Raw genomic sequence first — 19,923 nt, forward strand, 5'->3', positions numbered from 1 at the left:
CATATAACGTTCCCCCTGTTTTACAGTGGGGGAACGGTATCTGATGGAGACATTTCACCCATCAGATAGCGTTCCCCCTATGTTAAAATCATCCATCAGATAGCGTTCCCCCTGTTTTACACTGGGGGAACGCTATCTGATGGCCATAAATCTCCCATCACATACCGTTTCCCCTGTTTTAAAGTGGGGGAACGCTATCTGATGGGAGATTTATGGCCATCAGATAGCGTTCCCCCACTTTAAAACAGGGGAAACGGTATATGATGGGAGATTTATGGCCATCAGATAGCGTTCCCCCACTGTAAAACAGGGGGAACGCTATCTGATGGGTGAAATGTCTCCATCAGATACCGTTCCCCCACTGTAAAACAGGGGGAACGTTATATGATGGGAGATTTATGGCCATCAGATAGCGTTCCCCCACTGTAAAACAGGGAAAACGGTATCTGATGGGTAATATTGAGCATTAAATTGCATTGCCCTGTTTTTAATTCATATAGCATTATGCTATCTATCTATCTATTATAATTATAATATATACAACATATTATAATTATAATATATACAACATATATATATTATAATTATAACTATAACATATAACTATAACATATAACATATATTATGTATTATAATTAATTATATATATATATATATATATATATATATATATATATATATATATATATATATATATATATATATATATATATATATATATATATAACATATATTATGTATTATAATTTTAATATATGTATAAAATATATATTATTTATTATAATCATAATATGTATAACATATATATTGATTATATTTATTATAATTATTAGTATTATTACTATTAGTTTCCCGCAAAAACGTGAAGAAAGTGTGACAACTTTGCCGAAACATGTTGTTTGAGCTTTCACGGTGTCCGTAGTTCCTCAGACAAGCGCGCCGAACAAGCGCGTGCTTGCCACGCGCGTGCTTTCTCAGTGCTCATCACGAGCACGCGCCTATTTTGCCGCGTGGGCGGGGCGGAGCGGCAAGAAGACGAAGGGGGAACCGTATCTGATGGGGAAACGCGGATTGACGTAACAAGGGCATCGACTTATTTTGGGGGGGCAAAATGAACCTACGTAGCTGAACATAGACAACACCAGTAGCCTACAGGCTACTTGTTAACAAGCTTAAGGTGCTGTATTGTTATTAACTAGTCATCTTTTAGCTAACTTTACCTGCATCCAACAGCTTTACTCAACTCAGCCGGTTAGTTTGGGGGAAAAACTGTAAAAGGTTCTTTGCGTTTTGCTGGTTTGCTGCCATGATTCTAACACACCTGTAGCTCTGCACAGCAGCAGCAGGTCTCCTTCACTGCCGCTCAGGTGTAAATCCAGCGTTCATGTTGCGTTTGAAGGCGGCTCGGAAAAACAGGTCACGACATGTTAACGGATTAAACTGTTTTAACTGCTGAAAAAGGTGACAGGACACCGATATGGGAAGTGGGGGAGCTCCTATTGTATCAAATTGATATAGGAATAACAGACTGTTGGCCATTCTAAGGTAAAAACAATAAACAGCTTCCAGTCCGGGGGTGGGGTTACTAATATGTCATATATCAAATGAGCCCTGCACTTGTTGATATGACTATTACTTGCTCATTCTCTGTTATTTTATTTAAAAATTATGTAAATATTGAACGGCCATGGTGAGATATTTTTTTATGTTTCAAATGTAATTTGCACTCAAGCGTACAATTACTTCTGTTTAAAAGTTAGTGTTAAAAAATTGAAGTTAAGTGAATATTCAATTGCATATGATATACATATTTCAAATGAATCAAAAGACATGCTTAAGATCGCTGAAGTTAAAATAAAAAAGCAAATGTGAATAACAGAATGGCTTGCTGAAATTTGCTTAAATATATTGCTGTTATCGCATATAAACGGCGGTGGCTCCAAAAGATGCCCAGAGGAAATAACATTAAATTAGAAAAGAAAATCGTAACGCAAAGTGATTTCGTTAAGTAACTGCAATCTCCCACTTTATGGTGTATGACAAAAACACACTTTATGAAACTTCTACAGGTATGACGGATTTATAAAAAAAAAAAACGTAACATTGATGTGCGCATGCGCATTACCACAAGGTATGCTGGATTTACGAGCAGTCTGAATCTACATTCAAAGACTGTAGATTAAAAGCAGAGTCTTTGAATCTCTATTCAAAGACTCTGCTTTTAAGGTATATTCAGACCAAACTTTTTGTCTTGTTGTCTTGCAGGCTGACGTTTGTAAGAACGAACCAGTTAGACTGGATAGTAGAGGATAGCATAGGTTCTCCTTTCTGTCTTTTACCTCTCTCTCCGTCGATCCCTCTATCTTTTTAGATGGAGGTTTTAGCATAGACTGAAGATGAGGGTTCGTTCACAAGTGTTGGCACACGAAACGAAAAAGAAAGGCATAAGTGCCGAGGCCGTTTTATAAAGACTTTGTCTTTAAAGCCCCATACCTTACGCCTTCCCGCAGGACGCTCCTTCCCGCTGGAGGCGCCTTCCCGCAGGAATGGCGCCTTCCCGCAGGAAGCGTAAGGTATGGGGCTTTAAAGACAAAGTCCTTATAAAAAGGCCCCAGCATTAAAACTTTTCTTTTTCGTCTCACGTGGCAACACTTGTGAACAAACCCTCATCTTCAGTCTATGCTAAAACCTCCATCTAGAAAGATAGAGGGATAGACGGAGAGAGAGGTAAAAGAAAGAAAGGAGAACCTATTCTATCCTCTACTATCCTGTCCAGGTTCGTTCTTACAAACGTCAGCCTGCAAGACAAAAAGACAAAAAGTCTAGTGACCAAATGATCGCAGAGGACCTACATTCAAGGACTCTGCTTCTGTCGGTCATTGACGTCATTGGTGACGTATGATTCGGGCTTTGACTTTGCCAACCGAGGATCACGTGACCAGCTGAATCAGTCAGATGCAGGTGACGTCACAGTCCTACTTCCATAGAGTATTTGAGCGTAGCCCCTTTTCCTTTTTAGCCTTCCCCCAGGAGGCGTAAGGGAGGAAACTGCGGGGTGGAGGAAGAGGAGTTGTCAATGTCAATGTCAAATTTATTTATATAGCACTTTAAAACACGTATAAAACTGCACCAAAGTACTGTGTACAAGAACGACAACACAAATGACAAAACAGAGTAAAAGCAACACATCAATTAAATGCCAGAGGCAGGTGATTGGCTTAACAGGTTATTGCTTTTACTTACGGCAATCTGATTGGCTCAGCTGGTCACGCGATCCTCGGGTGGCAAAGTCAAAGCCCGATTCACACGTCACAGATTGACGTCAATAACAAGTGTTCCAACATATTCTCACTCCCAACTCGTCACATATTGACGCTCAATATGTGACGCTCAATATGTGACGTCACATATAGACGCTCAATATGTGACGTCACAGATTGACGCTCAATATGTGAGCTCAATATGTGACGTCACATATTGAGCGTCACAACTCGTCACATATTGAGCGTCAATATGTGACGCTCAGTTGGGAGTGAGAATGTGTTGGTTCTGACTATCCAGCATACCCGTAAATCCAGCATACTTTACGGTAATGCGCATGCGCACATCGATGTTATGTCACATACTGTTCACTCAGCAGATTTCTTATAAATCCGTCATACCTGTAGAAGTTTCATTTTGTGTGTTTTATTTCTCAGAAGTTTACGGTAAATTTTATTTAATTAAGCTGCTATGTTAATCAAACATATTAACATAAATGGCTTTTGCTGTTTCCAATATCGTTACCATACTGTAAACAAGACATTAGTCCCGTTTAGCGTCACTATTACTACAAATACTTTTTGACTACAAATTTGGTCTCCCGCGGGATTTTTTGTCCCTATAGCTAATCTACCTTTTTAATATTTTAATACTTCTTCAGAAAACTGCGCGGAATGTGTCCTAAAAATAGCACATGAATAACGCTGGATGCTGACCGAAGCTGATAGGCAACAAGCAGAACAGCACCTCTTTCTGGACACTGCGTGGAAAAAACTAGATTTTTCTTTTTATTATTATTTACCATAAACTTCTGAGAAATAAAATGTTACATGTCTCAAACGGGTTGAAAAAATGATAACAAATGATGTTTTTTTTATTGATGTGTCTGCTTCTCCTTTGTCCTTCGTGGGGAGCCTATAAACATGAACAGCGTTAGTGAAATGAGCAACCGCCGTCTTCTTCCCCAATCTCTGTGTCTATTGCAAATTCTCGAAATCATAGCATCATAAAATGAACATTCCCTTGTGCAATCACGTCCAAGTGTTCTTATGTTGTTCTAAAACAACCAAATACAATATTTTTATAATGGCGTTTAGTTGCACAGCTTTACGGACACGTCCATTTGTGGCTGTTTTCACGTTTATTGAGCTGTTCATATTAGTCTCGATGTTTGCAGTTTTCTAGAGCGCAACGCGAAGCTCGACGTCATTCATAGCAAATGAACTTCACATTAAGAAAGAGACAGCGGGACGGATCATCCGAGAAATGATGGACAGGGAAAGTCTGACGTAAACGACCAGGATGACAGACACATTCTGGGATTTATTATGAGTCTCTGCTTATTTCCAAATGAGTAACTTCACGTTCAAAAACGAGCCCCAAACAGCGCAACCCGCGATTCATTCAATTTGCAAGCGACTTTGGAAGCAAAACAAGCCCAAAACCGCTTATAATAATCGGACTTGGCGACAGAAACACAAAATAGTTCCTGTTTCTCCAACAACGAAATGCTTATCCCTTGTTTACATTTCTGGCGCTGCGGATGATGTCGCATATAAACGGCGGTGGCTCCAAAAGATGCCCAGATGAAATAACATTAAATTAGAAAACAAAATCGTAACGCACAGTAACGCAAATGATTTTGTTAAGTAACTGCAATCTCCCACTTTATGGTGTATGACAAAAACACACTTTATGAAACTTCTACAGGTATGACGGATTTATAAAAAAAACAACGTAACATTGATGTGCGCATGCGCATTACCACAAGGTATGCTGGATTTACGAGCAGTCTGAATCTACATTCAAAGACTGTAGATTAAAAGCAGAGTCTTTGAATCTCTACTCAAAGATTCTGCTTTTAACGTAGATTCAGACCAAACTTTTTGTCTTGTTGTCTTGCAGGCTGACGTTTGTAAGAACGAACCAGTTAGACTGGATAGTAGAGGATAGCATAGGTTCTCCTTTCTGTCTTTTACCTCTCTCTCCGTCGATCCCTCTATCTTTTTAGATGGAGGTTTTAGCATAGACTGAAGATGAGGGTTCGTTCACAAGTGTTGGCACACGAAACGAAAAAGAAAGGCATAAGTGCCGAGGCCGTTTTATAAAGACTTTGTCTTTAAAGCCCCATACCTTACGCCTTCCCGCAGGAGGCTCCTTCCCGCTGGAGGCGCCTTCCCGCAGGAATGGCGCCTTCCCGCAGGAAGCGTAAGGTATGGGGCTTTAAAGACAAAGTCCATATAAAAAGGCCCCAGCATTAAAACTTTTCTTTTTCGTCTCACGTGGCAACACTTGTGAACAAACCCTCATCTTCAGTCTATGCTAAAACCTCCATCTAGAAAGATAGAGGGATAGACGGAGAGAGAGGTAAAAGAAAGAAAGGAGAACCTATTCTATCCTCTACTATCCTGTCCAGGTTCGTTCTTACAAACGTCAGCCTGCAAGACAAAAAGACAAAAAGTCTAGTGACCAAATGATCGCAGAGGACCTACATTCAACGACTCTGCTTCTGTCGGTCATTGACGTCATCGGTGACGTATGATTCGGGCTTTGACTTTGCCAACCGAGGATCACGTGACCAGCTGAATCAGTCAGATGCAGGTGACGTCACAGTCCTACTTCCATAGAGTATTTGAGCGTAGCCCCTTTTCCTTTTTAGCCTTCCCCCAGGAGGCGTAAGGGAGGAAACTGCGGGGTGGAGGAAGAGGAGTTGTCAATGTCAATGTCAAATTTATTTATATAGCACTTTAAAACACGTATAAAACTGCACCAAAGTACTGTGTACAAGAACGACAACACAAATGACAAAACAGAGTAAAAGCAACACATCAATTAAATGCCAGAGGCAGGTGATTGGCTTAACAGGTTATTGCTTTTACTTACGGCAATCTGATTGGCTCAGCTGGTCACGCGATCCTCGGGTGGCAAAGTCAAAGCCCGATTCACACGTCACAGATTGACGTCAATAACAAGTGTTCCAACACATTCTCACTCCCAACTCGTCACATATTGACGCTCAATATGTGACGCTCAATATGTGACGTCACATATTGAGCGTCAATATGTGACGCTCAGTTGGGAGTGAGAATGTGTTGGTTCTGACTATCCAGCATACCCGTAAATCCAGCATACCTTACGGTAATGCGCATGCGCACATCGATGTTATGTCACATACTGTTCACTCAGCAGATTTCTTATAAATCCGTCATACCTGTAGAAGTTTCATTTTGTGTGTTTTATTTCTCAGAAGTTTACGGTAAATTTTATTTAATTAAGCTGCTATGTTAATCAAACATATTAACATAAATGGCTTTTGCTGTTTCCAATATCGTTACCATACTGTAAACAAGACATTAGTCCCGTTTAGCGTCACTATTACTACAAATACTGTTTGACTACAAATTTGGTCTCCCGCGGGATTTTTTGTCCCTATAGCTAATCTACCTTTTTAATATTCTAATACTTCTTCAGAAAACTGCGCGGAATGTGTCCTAAAAATAGCACATGAATAACGCTGGATGCTGACCGAAGCTGATAGGCAACAAGCAGAACAGCACCTCTTTCTGGACACTGCGTGGAAATAACTAGATTTTTCTTTTTATTATTATTTACCATAAACTTCTGAGAAATAAAATGTTACATGTCTCAAACGGGTTGAAAAAATGATAACAAATGATGTTTTTTTTATTGATGTGTCTGCTTCTCCTTTGTCCTTCGTGGGGAGCCTATAAACATGAACAGCGTTAGTGAAATGAGCAACCGCCGTCTTCTTCCCCAATCTCTGTGTCTATTGCAAATTCTCGAAATCACAGCATCATAAAATGAACATTCCCTTGTGCAATCACGTCCAAGTGTTCTTATGTTGTTCTAAAACAACCAAATACAATATTTTTATAATGGCGTTTAGTTGCACAGCTTTACGGACACGTCCATTTGTGGCTGTTTTCACGTTTATTGAGCTGTTCATATTAGTCTCGATGTTTGCAGTTTTCTGGAGCGCAACGCGAAGCTCGACGTCATTCATAGCAAATATATGAACTTCACATTAAGAAAGAGACAGCGGGACGGATCATCCGAGAAATGATGGACAGGGAAAGTCTGACGTAAACGACCAGGATGACAGACACATTCTGGGATTTATTATGAGTCTCTGCTTATTTCCAAATGAGTAACTTCACGTTCAAAAACGAGCCCCAAACAGCGCAACTCGCGATTCATTCAATTTGCAAGCGACTTTGGAAGCAAAACAAGCCCAAAACCGCTTATAATAATCGGACTTGGCGACAGAAACACAAAATAGTTCCTGTTTCTCCAACAACGAAATGCTTATCCCTTGTTTACATTTCTGGCGCTGCGGATGATGTCGCATATAAACGGCGGTGGCTCCAAAAGATGCCCAGATGAAATAACATTAAATTAGAAAACAAAATCGTAACGCACAGTAACGCAAATGATTTTGTTAAGTAACTGCAATCTCCCACTTTATGGTGTATGACAAAAACACACTTTATGAAACTTCTACAGGTATGACGGATTTATAAAAAAAAAACAACGTAACATTGATGTGCGCATGCGCATTACCACAAGGTATGCTGGATTTACGAGCAGTCTGAATCTACATTCAAAGACTGTAGATTAAAAGCAGAGTCTTTGAATCTCTACTCAAAGATTCTGCTTTTAACGTAGATTCAGACCAAACTTTTTGTCTTGTTGTCTTGCAGGCTGACGTTTGTAAGAACGAACCAGTTAGACTGGATAGTAGAGGATAGCATAGGTTCTCCTTTCTGTCTTTTACCTCTCTCTCCGTCGATCCCTCTATCTTTTTAGATGGAGGTTTTAGCATAGACTGAAGATGAGGGTTCGTTCACAAGTGTTGGCACACGAAACGAAAAAGAAAGGCATAAGTGCCGAGGCCGTTTTATAAAGACTTTGTCTTTAAAGCCCCATACCTTACGCCTTCCCGCAGGAGGCTCCTTCCCGCTGGAGGCGCCTTCCCGCAGGAATGGCGCCTTCCCGCAGGAGGCTCCTTCCCGCTGGAGGCGCCTTCCCGCAGGAATGGCGCCTTCCCGCAGGAAGCGTAAGGTATGGGGCTTTAAAGACAAAGTCCTTATAAAAAGGCCCCAGCATTAAAACTTTTCTTTTTCGTCTCACGTGGCAACACTTGTGAACAAACCCTCATCTTCAGTCTATGCTAAAACCTCCATCTAGAAAGATAGAGGGATAGACGGAGAGAGAGGTAAAAGAAAGAAAGGAGAACCTATTCTATCCTCTACTATCCTGTCCAGGTTCGTTCTTACAAACGTCAGCCTGCAAGACAAAAAGACAAAAAGTCTAGTGACCAAATGATCGCAGAGGACCTACATTCAAGGACTCTGCTTCTGTCGGTCATTGACGTCATCGGTGACGTATGATTTGGGCTTTGACTTTGCCAACCGAGGATCACGTGACCAGCTGAATCAGTCAGATGCAGGTGACGTCACAGTCCTACTTCCATAGAGTATTTGAACGTAGCCCCTTTTCCTTTTTAGCCTTCCCGCAGGAGGCGTAAGGGAGGAAACTGCGGGGTGGAGGAGGAGGAGTTGTCAATGTCAATGTCAAATTTATTTATATAGCACTTTAAAACACGTATAAAACTGCACCAAAGTGCTGTGTACAAGAACGACAACACAAATGACAAAACAGAGTAAAAGCAACACATCAATTAAATGCCAGAGGCAATCTGATTGGCTCAGCTGGTCACGCGATCCTCGGGTGGCAAAGTCAAAGCCCGATTCACACGTCACAGAATGTCGTCAATAACAAGTGTTCTGACTATCCAGCATACCCGTAAATCCAGCATAGAGTGTGGAAATCAATAGGGTTCATCTACATTAATGCCTAAGACCTCCAAACCCAACTGGTGATGTTCATACTTCTCATGTGTCACACTTTGGGGAACTTTGCATCTCACAGCCATCTTGGTTGGTAACTAACTGTCACAGCAGTTACTATGGGGTTGCTATGACAACAATAAACAAGTTACAAGCTTAGAACTAGCTTTCGTCCAGGTCCTATCTAACTTATAAACAATATAAACTTTTTATTTTTTCCTTGTACTTTCTTTTTGTTGGTCTCAAAGCCATGGTTCATCTATGCTTTGTACTGCAATTGCCTACCAAGATGGCGGTTCAGTGGCTCAGATCACCTAACCATTCTCTTCCTCTGTAGTTTATTTAGGATTATTTACTGTATTTTATTTAATGCTTGGGGACAGAAACTGCTGGACAGATGTTGATTTTCTGTCCTGTTTGAATAAATACAGTGAACCTGAGTGTGTCTGTCGTGAAGACAAACTGGACTTGAGACAAACAAAGAAAGGTTGTAAATGCACAACTTATCTAGAAGTATTCTGTAACTTTGTCTCTGACTATATTTTGAGTGTTTTTGTCCTGTAAAGCTAATTGTCGTCACACTGTGACAGTGATGAATGAGGTGCGATCAACAGACTGACACATCCTCCAGTTTCCGGTTTGTTTACGACGCGAGAGGCGAGGATTTTCAGATGCAGCTCCTCTGACTGTCAGAAGGGTTTAAGTTGTGTTTGGATGAACGGCGCCGACAGTAATACCTTTATCCCAGCAAACTGATGGGAAATATAAATAGAAGTGCTGCAGCCAGAAAGTGACTGCCACGTCTCTTACACTGTTTCAAAGTTTGTTATATAAGAAGGGAGTTGAATATGTTTGTTTCATCGCAGAAAGTGTCTGAGAAGTAATGTGTCTAAATTTCTGAAAGCTGACTGGTTCATTCATAAACAAGCTGCTTCTTCAGAGGATCAGTCTGATGCTAATAAGGGAGGAAAACATGTTGCTGCACCAAAGATTTCAGCTTTTTTTCCATTTTTGTGCAGCAGCTATGAACAATTAATTTTGCAAATGTCTTGAGTGATGCAAATTAAGTTAATTAATTTGAAACTAATTAAAAGCATTCACGACTATTAGAAGCATTTTAGGACAGACATTTACTTCTGCAAAGCTCCCATTAGGAGCTTGTGGACTTTGATTATATCTTTGCAACACCTGAGTTATTTTCTTTTATCTTAGTTTGTGATTCTTTTTACCTTAAGCTGCATTTCTCCTATGTGGGACAGTAAATTATATTTCTATTCTTTTCTGTTCTGCTCTAATTGCTTATTCCTGTCCATCTTGGTATTGTTGTGTCACACAACCACCTGACTCTGCAAGCTTGTCATATCATTTAGAAGTGAAATAATCCCTAGGATTATGTCTGGATTGCTGTCTTTCTGTAGAATATTTACACCCAGGTTATTTCCCTGAAGCTCATCTTCATTCTGTTTCTTCTCCTGCGTTTTCTCTTGAGAGGTTTTCAAATAATAATAATAAAAAAACAACAACTAGTGCTTAGATTTAGGCACAAGTCAAAGTGTTTGAATTAATGTAACAAAAACAACACACAGCCTCTACGTCATGTTAATGACGTCATGAGGGGGTCCAAAGATGCCCCGCGGTGCGGAGCGCGCGGCATTCAGTGCGTGAGACACAGGTAGAGGAAGGTGAAGTCAACTCGCGAGCTGACCTTTAACTTTCCCGCACTTTGCTTGTTTATTTGCTTGCTTGTTTATTTGTTGTTTTGTCGGCATGTGGGCGCGTGCTGTGTTGTGCGCGGCGCTACTGTCGGTTCTGTGTCCGGCCGGCTCGACGGAAGCCGAGAGGGACGAGAGAGAAGTGCAGGACTACCGCAACTCCAACAGACTGGTGAGTCCCTCCCAAAAAATAGATGCATTAAAAATAAACTTATGAGTCGCAAAGACTGATATCACATGTTTTCAGGTATTATAAACTACCTTTTTATAGTCATTTTTTTTATTATATTATTATTTTATGTCCCAAAACTAGCAAAAATATTTCTCTTTGATTAATATTTTTTTATTGATAAGAAATAAGGATCTCTCAAAATATTATATACAATAGTGTAAAAGGACTACAAAATTAATATAGTTTTTGATAATTCATTTGCTTTTATTAATGTTTTGCTCCCTACACAGATTATCTGCCTGAGCCATTTCTTTATAAAATATTATTATTACTTCCAATCATAAGAATATTGTATATATTAAATAATGTTCTATCTTTTAATTATGTTTCTATTTGTCTAAATATCTTAAATTCTTAATTTCTAAAGCAAAAAGCATTAAAATATATATTTAAAATGCATTAAATAAATAGGTAAAAGTCTTTAAAGAACAAGTATAATTATAAACATTTTTAATTGTATTATTTAGAAATATGTTTAAAGTTTTTTTTCAAATACATTGTAAATTGGTGAAAATAATAAAATTTTATTTTATGACTCCAAGAAAGAAGCATCTTTCTAGTCATAAACCCTCCTGAACCCAGCATTTATTGCCTTAATGCTTCTGCAGTTTCACTTTTCTTGTCTTTTCTTGTCAGCTCGGAGCGCTGCATGAAGTTCTGGAGAAGCTGCAGACAAAGAGGATCAATCCCTGGGAGAAGAAATACGGACAGGTTCCTTCTGTGAGTCTCTCCTGATCCTTTTCTCAACTTGAAATATATTCATAAATTTTCAGTGTACAACTAAAACTGAAATATTGTTGACAAAAGAATCCAGAACGTCGCAACAGACTTATTATTAAAAGCAATCTGGGGAAAAAGTCAACAAATATTGGTTCAACCAGTTGCAATGGCGCAATTTTGCCAGTAGATGGCGTAAAAGCATAGATTTTAAAATTAAAAACCAATAATATTAAATAGTTTTTTGTTTTTATGAATATGTCAGTCACTTTCATGAAGGAAAAATGATTTGAATAATTATTTAATACCTCAGGTTATGTCCAGGTTTCCCTGCTCTGTTTACTTCTAATTTGTAAAGTTTTAGATTACATCATCAGCATAATTATGATTAATTTTGGTCTTTTAATGACTTTGAATGTGAGCCGTTCTTTTTCCAAAGTGGAATGACTGGATAACAACTTTAAAGACAAAAGTTGAGTGCACAATTTATGGATTTGATCAAATCCAGTCAGTGTTAAAATTATCCAAGCTTTAGCTAGCTAATAAAATAGCTTCATTCTGGGTGGATATTTGACCTCTGCTCTTGGTGTGATGACTAAACTGATTAATTAACCATAATTCATCAGTTTTCAACAGAGTTGAGTGCTTCAGGAAGCTAACATTTAAGCTAAATGTTAGTTCTACTTTATCCAGTCTTAAACCAGCTTAGGATCATTGCCTTGTTGCAACATCCACCTCTGTCCAACGTTGAACTAACTGTAGATTAGCGGTTAGGTGAAGACTTTGCGCTTTGAAATGCACCAGTACCATTGATAGTGAAACAGACCCACAGGGTGATGCAGCCACCACCAGGCTTGAGGATAATCAGCTCAAATCTTTGTCTCGTCAGACTCTAAAACTTTTACCCTGAAAGCATCAAACTTGACCATCTGGACAGCTGAAGGGGTTGAATTTAGAGGAGATACTGCTAATTGTGCCATTCAATCTTATTTATCCTATTTTATTTATTTTTTTTATCTGTAACTTAAGTGTTCCATGCAAAGATGGACACTGGTGTTTAAACAACCTGAAATTTATTTAAAATTGGCTACAAAAATATTCTCAATTCATCTAATCAACAGTTCTCCCTCTGGGGTAAGTCCCTTAGGCCATCTAATTAACATTGCGAAACAAAATGGCCGACCTCGTTCGGAACAGTTTCTTCAGGTTTCACCAAGTCAGATCTAAGACTTTTTAAGGCCATTACAAATTAAATCTAACAGAAGTGTATTGCTGTCACTTAGGAAGATACATTTTTAAACACTATTAAACAATATAATTATCACGTTACAACGTGATTGCGTTCGAAAATGTATTTTCCTCCGTTACAGCAAAAGCCAGCTAGCTTGCAGCTAGTTAGCGGAAGCATAAAACACAGAACGTAATGAAAATGTCTGCGGGTGGCTTAAACTTTTGCCTGACAGAAAAGTCGCACAAGAAAAAAACATATTATGCAAGATTAAATAGTTTTGCTATGACAAAATTTAAAAAAAAATTTAAGGCCAACTTATATTTTTCCTAATTTAAGATATTTTAAGGTCTTAATTTTAGATACATGAATTTAAGACACCCGGCAGAAATAAACGGTAACAATACGTTTTTATCTTATCGGAACACTACGGGTTTTCTCTGACCAACATAAACTGATACAAGGTTAACGTGGATATATTATGCATCTTTAATCTGGATTAGATTTTTAAGAAATCCCAAAAAATTAAAACTTGAGGACCTAATTCTTTTCTTTATAAAATAATTTCCTTTGAACGCTTTATTATTCCACCATGAAAAGTGAATGTCTTACATTCCCTATGATTAGCTCTCAGATCTGTATGATAAATCAGATACATCGTTAACCGTCATTATTCAGGTGTTCAACACGAGACCCGACTCTTTATTTCTTCCTGTGTTCAGTGTGACCTCGGGGAGCACTGCGCCGTCAGGAAAGGATCTCGGATTGGGAAGATGTGCGACTGTCCCAGAGGAGCTTTCTGCAACTTCTTCCTGCTGAAGTGCTTATGAGACAAAACACGCCATCAAGAGTGCATTGTAAAGCTGTAAAGTTTCCATTAGAAAGACAAACATCCAGGCTCCATATAACGAGCCTTCAGTGTGGAATCAGTGTGTGTTCTGCATTAAAGATGTTTTTGCTGTAAAGTGAGACTCCGCTTCATTTTATAATCCACAAAACTGGGTAAAAACAGAATTTTAACTGGTTATTAGGGCTGGGCGATATGGTTTCAAAATAAACTAATTTTTCCATACCAGAAGCAATTTTTTTTCACTTGTTTTAAGAAAAAATATAGAAAACATTTTCAAAAAGTGAATTTCTTTTCAATCATTCCTTCTCTGATGATCATTTAATTGAGAAACAGTCACAATATTAGTAAAAATAAAAAAACATCTTAAAATTGAAAAAAGCTCAATTATACACTCCTTGTATTATAATTTGATAAAAGTTAAGTATTTTTATTTAGTATCTGTAAAACTTATAAAGTATAACTATACAAGATTCATAATCCTAATTTTAAGTGTTTTTCATGTTGTTTTTGTAAAACTACTTTATTCTCATGTTATTTCGACTGTATTCTTGAACTTTTCCCCTCTAATTAATAAAATTAAATTGTAGCCTGGCCCTGATACTCTGTCATAAAATTAACCTGAATTCAAAGTCCAAACAAACAAGCTGTAATAAACGTTTGTGAAACAAGATGGCGGCTCTGGTCACAATGACATCACTGAACTACGGAAACCCAAGGAGTTCATTGGTGAAAAAACAAGATTTAATCTTCAAAAACCAAAAGTACAATCAATAAAATCAATTCATCGCCCAGCCTCACTGGCTACACTAAAAAAACAAACAGGTTTGCTTAAAAGTTTTAATAAAACGTACTGAATCTAGTTGAAGACGTCAATTCAAAGATCTTAGAAGTGACAGGATTCAAACTCCATCCAAATTTATTCCAGTGAAACATAATTTCATAAATCAGAAGTCCGGCACAGCCAAGGCTTTTTTTGTCCCAAACGGATTTTATTAGGAATAAAGTTTACAGACGTCTAGACTCCTCGGGGCTGCTTGAAGTTCATGCCGACAGGTGGCTGGGTGACCTGCAGGTTGGACAGACTGCCGAAGTCCTGCAGGAAGACAGAGAGAAGACGTGGACAGGTGAGAGACGTGGACAGGTGAGCGGTTTTCCTGGGACAGGATTTGTCCGAGAGCATCAGGGTCTGACAGGAACCAGTGATCCTTCAAACACGGGAAAGCTCTCGGTTTGATCTGCCTGTAGTAATAAATGACAGCAGCTACGAAGACGCTGCCACCACCTTTCGATACAGGCGGACAAAACAAACTCACTAGAAATAATCTGCTCCTAACCTCATTTTAGATCATTACTGAACCACATTTACAGCTAAAACCAGAAGAGACAAACACAGAACAAAGAGAGACAAACATCTTTTCCCTAGAGATGCAACAATATTGAAAAAATTCTAGATTGGATATTGGTGATGAGTTCGATCCATAAGGGCAGATCTATTCAGACTAATTCTATGCTTTGTGCTCAGAGTGAAATATATTTATTTTATATTATATTTTTAATTCCTAATTGCACTTTCTGAATCATTTGTAAGAAAGTTTGTATTTTATTACGTCTATAATAAATATAATAAAATGTCTTCCAGTTCGACTGTTAAATGTTCATTAAAATGTAAAATTTACTGATCTTCAGTTTTTTAAAAAACCTGTTTGAAATAAATAAAATAAAAATACAAAAATATTTTAGAATCTGTTCTTGCATTATTATATCAGTACCATTATATAACTTAAAGATGGTTCCGAAACAACAATATTATCGTTTATCGCAATAACTTCTGGGACAATTTATCATCTAGCAGCATTTGTTACCGTGGCACGCCTAGTTGTGTTTCTGAAAAAATTTAGAAATAAATCTGACATTTTCTCTCATTATTTAGCAAATGCTAATAATTTTAGTATTTATGACCTAAATCAAATAAATTTGTTCAGATTTAACTTCAGAAAAAGAAAAAAAGCGTCACTTTAGGCAGCGTATGTAAATATATCTAATTAATCCTAATCTGATAACAATATGACACCAGATGAATCAGTCCAACCAGCGATCACTGAAGGATTATTTAAGTTTCTCTGCCTTAATCTCACAGCTTCAGCCTTTCTGAATGCATCTAACTGGGAGCTAACTGGATCCAGTAGGTTTTTCCCAGTCAGAAACAAGAGAAAAACAGTTCTCTCTGTAACCACGGCAACAGCCATTAGATAATCAGTAATGAAAGATCCTGGGTCGTTATCTCCAAGCGGACATCACAGAAAGTTGTCAGAGGTTCTGATCCAAACCCTCGACTTTCTGTCTGTGATGTTGCTAACGAGCGCAGAAACGACCCGACGATCCCTCAGAAACGACCCGACGATCCCTCAGAAACGACCCGACGATCCCTCAGAAACGACCCGACGATCCCTCAGAAACGACCCGACGATCCCTCAGAAACGACCCTCAGAAACGACCCGACGATCCCTCAGTGCCGCCAAACGCCAACTTCTTACAGAGGCACCTTTAATCTTCTGGGAGTTTTTTTTATTTCCTTTTAACTCATCCGGTCCAGAACCAACAGAGACCCAGAAAAAGACAAGCGTGGAAACTCACCAGCAGCTTCAGCATCTCCTTGGTGTCGGGGTCAACCTCGATGAGCTCCTGGTCCAGAGCAGACACCTGCACAGGTAAACGGAAAGCAGACGGTCACAACGCAGATCTGCAGGATCTGAAGCCTTAAAACCGGCCATAAACGGTGAAACGCTTCACACAGGGCTGAAACAATTAATCCTGATTAATTATTTAATTATTGTCAACTAATTTATTAACTGATAAATCATTAACTGGATTTTACAATTCAACAACTGATGAAAAAACTAAATATTCAGAGCAGAAATTAAACCAAAACTGTACAAAAATATAAACAATTTGCATTTAAAAAGAAAAAAAAATCCTTTTCTGTAAATATGTTCAATCCAGAACGTTCAAGCTGAAGTTTTAGCTTCGCAAATCTGTAAAAATTGAAAATCTATTAAGCACCTTTTGCTATCCAATTATTAATCGGTTAATCAATAAATAACAGATCATCTCTATAGTACTGATATTAATTCAAGCAGAAAGGCCTGAGATATTAGAAGTATTTTTTAACTGCAGACGCATCCTTTGTTACAAATAATAAAGTGTTTACTGAAGTAATGCTGTGAAAATGTTAATGTTTTTCATTTAAAATAGGAATTTATTTATTTGCATCTTTTAATGCATTTCTAGGATATATACATAAAAGAAGTTACGTAGTTAAAAAATATGCAGAATCCGATTAATCGTGATGATTAAATAATCATTAGTTTCTCCAATTAAAATCCTAAGAAAGTAAAAATGCCACATTTCTCAGCTGTTTTTAACGTTGACAGTTAAAATGTTGTATGGTAGCGCCAGGGTTCAAGAGGAACAGGAAGTCCTTCAAACACGGGAAATGCTCCCAGGTTGATGTACCTGTAGTATCAATGACCTGGCAACACACATGCCATGATCACTTTCGATACAGGAGCCCCTTTACTGCAGGAGCAGAGATACCAGACAGAAACCAGCAGCATAAATCTAAAGGAATGGATTTACAGGGAATCAGGCCGACATGTTGTAGATGTTAAAAGAGGAAAAGTAAAGACATGAAAAATGAGGTTCAAAAAGAAGGGAGGGAATAAAGGACAAAAGGCATGGAGGTAAGAAGGAGAAAACAGAGTAAAGGAAAGGAGGACAAAGAAAGAAGTGGAAGGACAAGAAAGGAGGAAGGGAAGGAAATAAATAATGGCAGAGGAAAGGACGTAAAAACGAGCCGTAAGGGAATAAGAAAGAAAGGAGACAAGGAAGGAAAGAAAGGACGTAAATTCTCCCTTAATTATCCAGAACTGGAAAACACAGAAATCAAATTGCACACTTTTCCAAACCAATTTTAGGAAAAGAAGCAAAGTTCACGATGTTTTCTTCAATATGAAATAAAACAATGGCCTTGTTCTCCAGTTTGTTATGAAATTAATTTTAGAAAACTAACTTGGACAACAGGACAGAGATTTCAGTCTGGAAAAACTGATGTCTTTTCACACATTTAGACTTTTTCTGTCATATTATGGAAGACACTGAAAGTAAACAGTCCACAAGATTTTCCATCATTTCAAAGATTAAAAAAAAAAAAAAAAAAAAAAGCAGTAAAATTAGTAGCTCAAATCCAAGTCTGGACATTTGAGATGTAGACTGACAACCAGAGAAAAAGAAAAAATCCAGAACAGCTCCAACAAAAACAAAACGCCTGAATCACCAGCAACATTTCTAACGATGCGTTCACTGACCTCTGGAACGTAGTTGTCCCTCCTCTCTCTCTCCTCCTCCTGCAGCTTGATGGAGATTCCTCTGACGGGACCGCGCTGGATCCTCTTCATCAGATGTGTCACATACCTGCAGGAGCAAACGCACTCTGGTTCTTAGCTCCTCCTGTCCTCCACCGTGCTACAATCTGACCGTCACGCTACGATCCGCTAACTCACCCGGCAATCTTGTTGCGGAGCTTCTTGCTCGGGATGATGGCGATCTCCTCACACACCCTCTTGTTGGTGTGGAAGTCGTTTCCCAGCCGGGTGTAGTATTTCTCGATTATGACCCTGGCGGCCTTTTTCACCGTCTTGGTCCTGACTCGTCCCTGCAGGTGCAAAGATTTTAGATTTGGTTATTAGGAAGACATGTTGGAAAAGACTCCTGTGTTATTCCTTCACATTTTTAATTAAATGCATGTTCAGATCACTAAGGAGTAACAAAACCGGCACATCATGCAGTTTTCTCAGAATCAGTTGACCTCAGAACATTTCTACCTGCAGACTATAGATAATAATACTGCCCCCTCCAGGTTAAACTGTAGGCACAAAGCATGATGGGAGCATCTCTTCCTGATACTTATATCAATCCGAAATAATGCTTCCGAGTTTCTAATCCAGTTTGTTTCAAGATCTTTTTAAAATGACAGCATGTTATTCAGCCTTTTAACTTCATAAACTCTGTAATTTTCAAAAAATTAGCCGAAATAGCTGCATATAAACCATATCATCTTGCTGTAATCTGTAAGGTTGCATCAGGAAAAACATTTAAAAAAGCAGCTCAGTTTGAAATAAAACAGCTTCAAATCCTCAAATAAATTTCTGAGATCTTTTAATACCAGTGCAGTAGCTTTTATCTAACCTGACAGGACATAGGACGTTCTAACACGGCACGTTTTACACTTTTTCACGTTATACCGAGAGACTTCCTCCGCAGCACAGATCCAGGTCTGATCCCCACTCCGGCTACTCTGTCCGGGGTACCAAGCAAGCTGTCTCCGCGGTACACCGAAACACTCCCGCAACTTTGATTTATCCACATTACAAGCCGGTGTTAAACACAAAAGTAAGAACCTGGTACCTGCGGCCTCGCCTACGTCTGAACCCGAGGCTCATTCAGACTAACGGCGGCTAGGTTTAACCGACTATAATCTGCTTAAATTATATAATCTAATGTCAATACTGCGGTGAATCGCAAGCTTCAGCATTCCGGCGTTTATCAATATGACTATCAGGATGAATAAAGAGTTAAAAAGGAAGGATTGATATAGATAAAACAGAAAGACGTGAAATTATCACCCACCATGTTGGATCGGCCTGGTAGAAGAGACCGAGAAGACTTCCGGTGGAAGTTTAAAACCTACGGAGGTTTAACTGCAGCGACACCCCATGGCTAAAGGCTGAAACTACAAAAACAAAAGCGATATAAAAGGTAAAAACGTACTTCAGAGTGATTTAATTTCAATCAGTGGTATTTTTAGTATGAAGAAGAAAATGCCCTACTGTTGGAAATAAAATATTATTTTCAAACAAATCATGACGGGAAAATCCCGGTTTGTCTTAGTTATCAGGTATTCTAATATCTAGAATTTTTACTTGACTTGACATAAAAAACAACCCTTTTATCAATTAGGCTGTCCTTCAGTTTGATCCCTTCTCCCATAAAATATG

The 19,923-nt window shown here is 38.6% G+C and overlaps 2 protein-coding genes and 2 non-coding genes across 4 annotated transcripts; 1 reads left to right on the forward strand and 3 right to left on the reverse strand.

The window, feature by feature from the left end:
* Window positions 1–10,856: 10,856 nt before the first annotated feature.
* Window positions 10,857–13,900, forward strand: cart2 (cocaine- and amphetamine-regulated transcript 2). The gene is made up of 3 exons (XM_014972211.2): window positions 10,857–11,015; window positions 11,712–11,795; window positions 13,743–13,900. Exons 1-3 carry the CDS (start codon window positions 10,899–10,901, stop codon window positions 13,848–13,850), a joined length of 309 nt encoding a protein of 102 aa, XP_014827697.1. The 5' UTR covers window positions 10,857–10,898; the 3' UTR covers window positions 13,851–13,900.
* A 938-nt stretch (window positions 13,901–14,838) lies between these two features.
* On the reverse strand, window positions 14,839–19,678 carry LOC106906784 (small ribosomal subunit protein eS17). The gene is made up of 5 exons (XM_014972209.2): window positions 19,556–19,678; window positions 18,430–18,581; window positions 18,235–18,340; window positions 16,505–16,570; window positions 14,839–14,963 (listed from the first exon to the last, which is right to left on the reverse strand). Exons 1-5 carry the CDS (start codon window positions 19,556–19,558, stop codon window positions 14,886–14,888), a joined length of 405 nt encoding a protein of 134 aa, XP_014827695.1. The 5' UTR covers window positions 19,559–19,678; the 3' UTR covers window positions 14,839–14,885.
* On the reverse strand, window positions 15,038–15,166 carry LOC148158619 (small nucleolar RNA SNORA71). Its single transcript, XR_015763195.1, has one exon. It is a non-coding gene; the product is annotated as a small nucleolar RNA SNORA71 (small nucleolar RNA).
* On the reverse strand, window positions 17,311–17,437 carry LOC148158620 (small nucleolar RNA SNORA71). Its single transcript, XR_015763194.1, has one exon. It is a non-coding gene; the product is annotated as a small nucleolar RNA SNORA71 (small nucleolar RNA).
* Window positions 19,679–19,923: the final 245 nt, after the last annotated feature.

The sequence above is a fragment of the Poecilia mexicana genome, unplaced genomic scaffold, assembly GCF_051168715.1.
Source record: "Poecilia mexicana isolate PSO_F unplaced genomic scaffold, ASM5116871v1 scaffold_6, whole genome shotgun sequence".
In the NCBI taxonomy this organism is placed as follows: domain Eukaryota; kingdom Metazoa; phylum Chordata; class Actinopteri; order Cyprinodontiformes; family Poeciliidae; genus Poecilia; species Poecilia mexicana.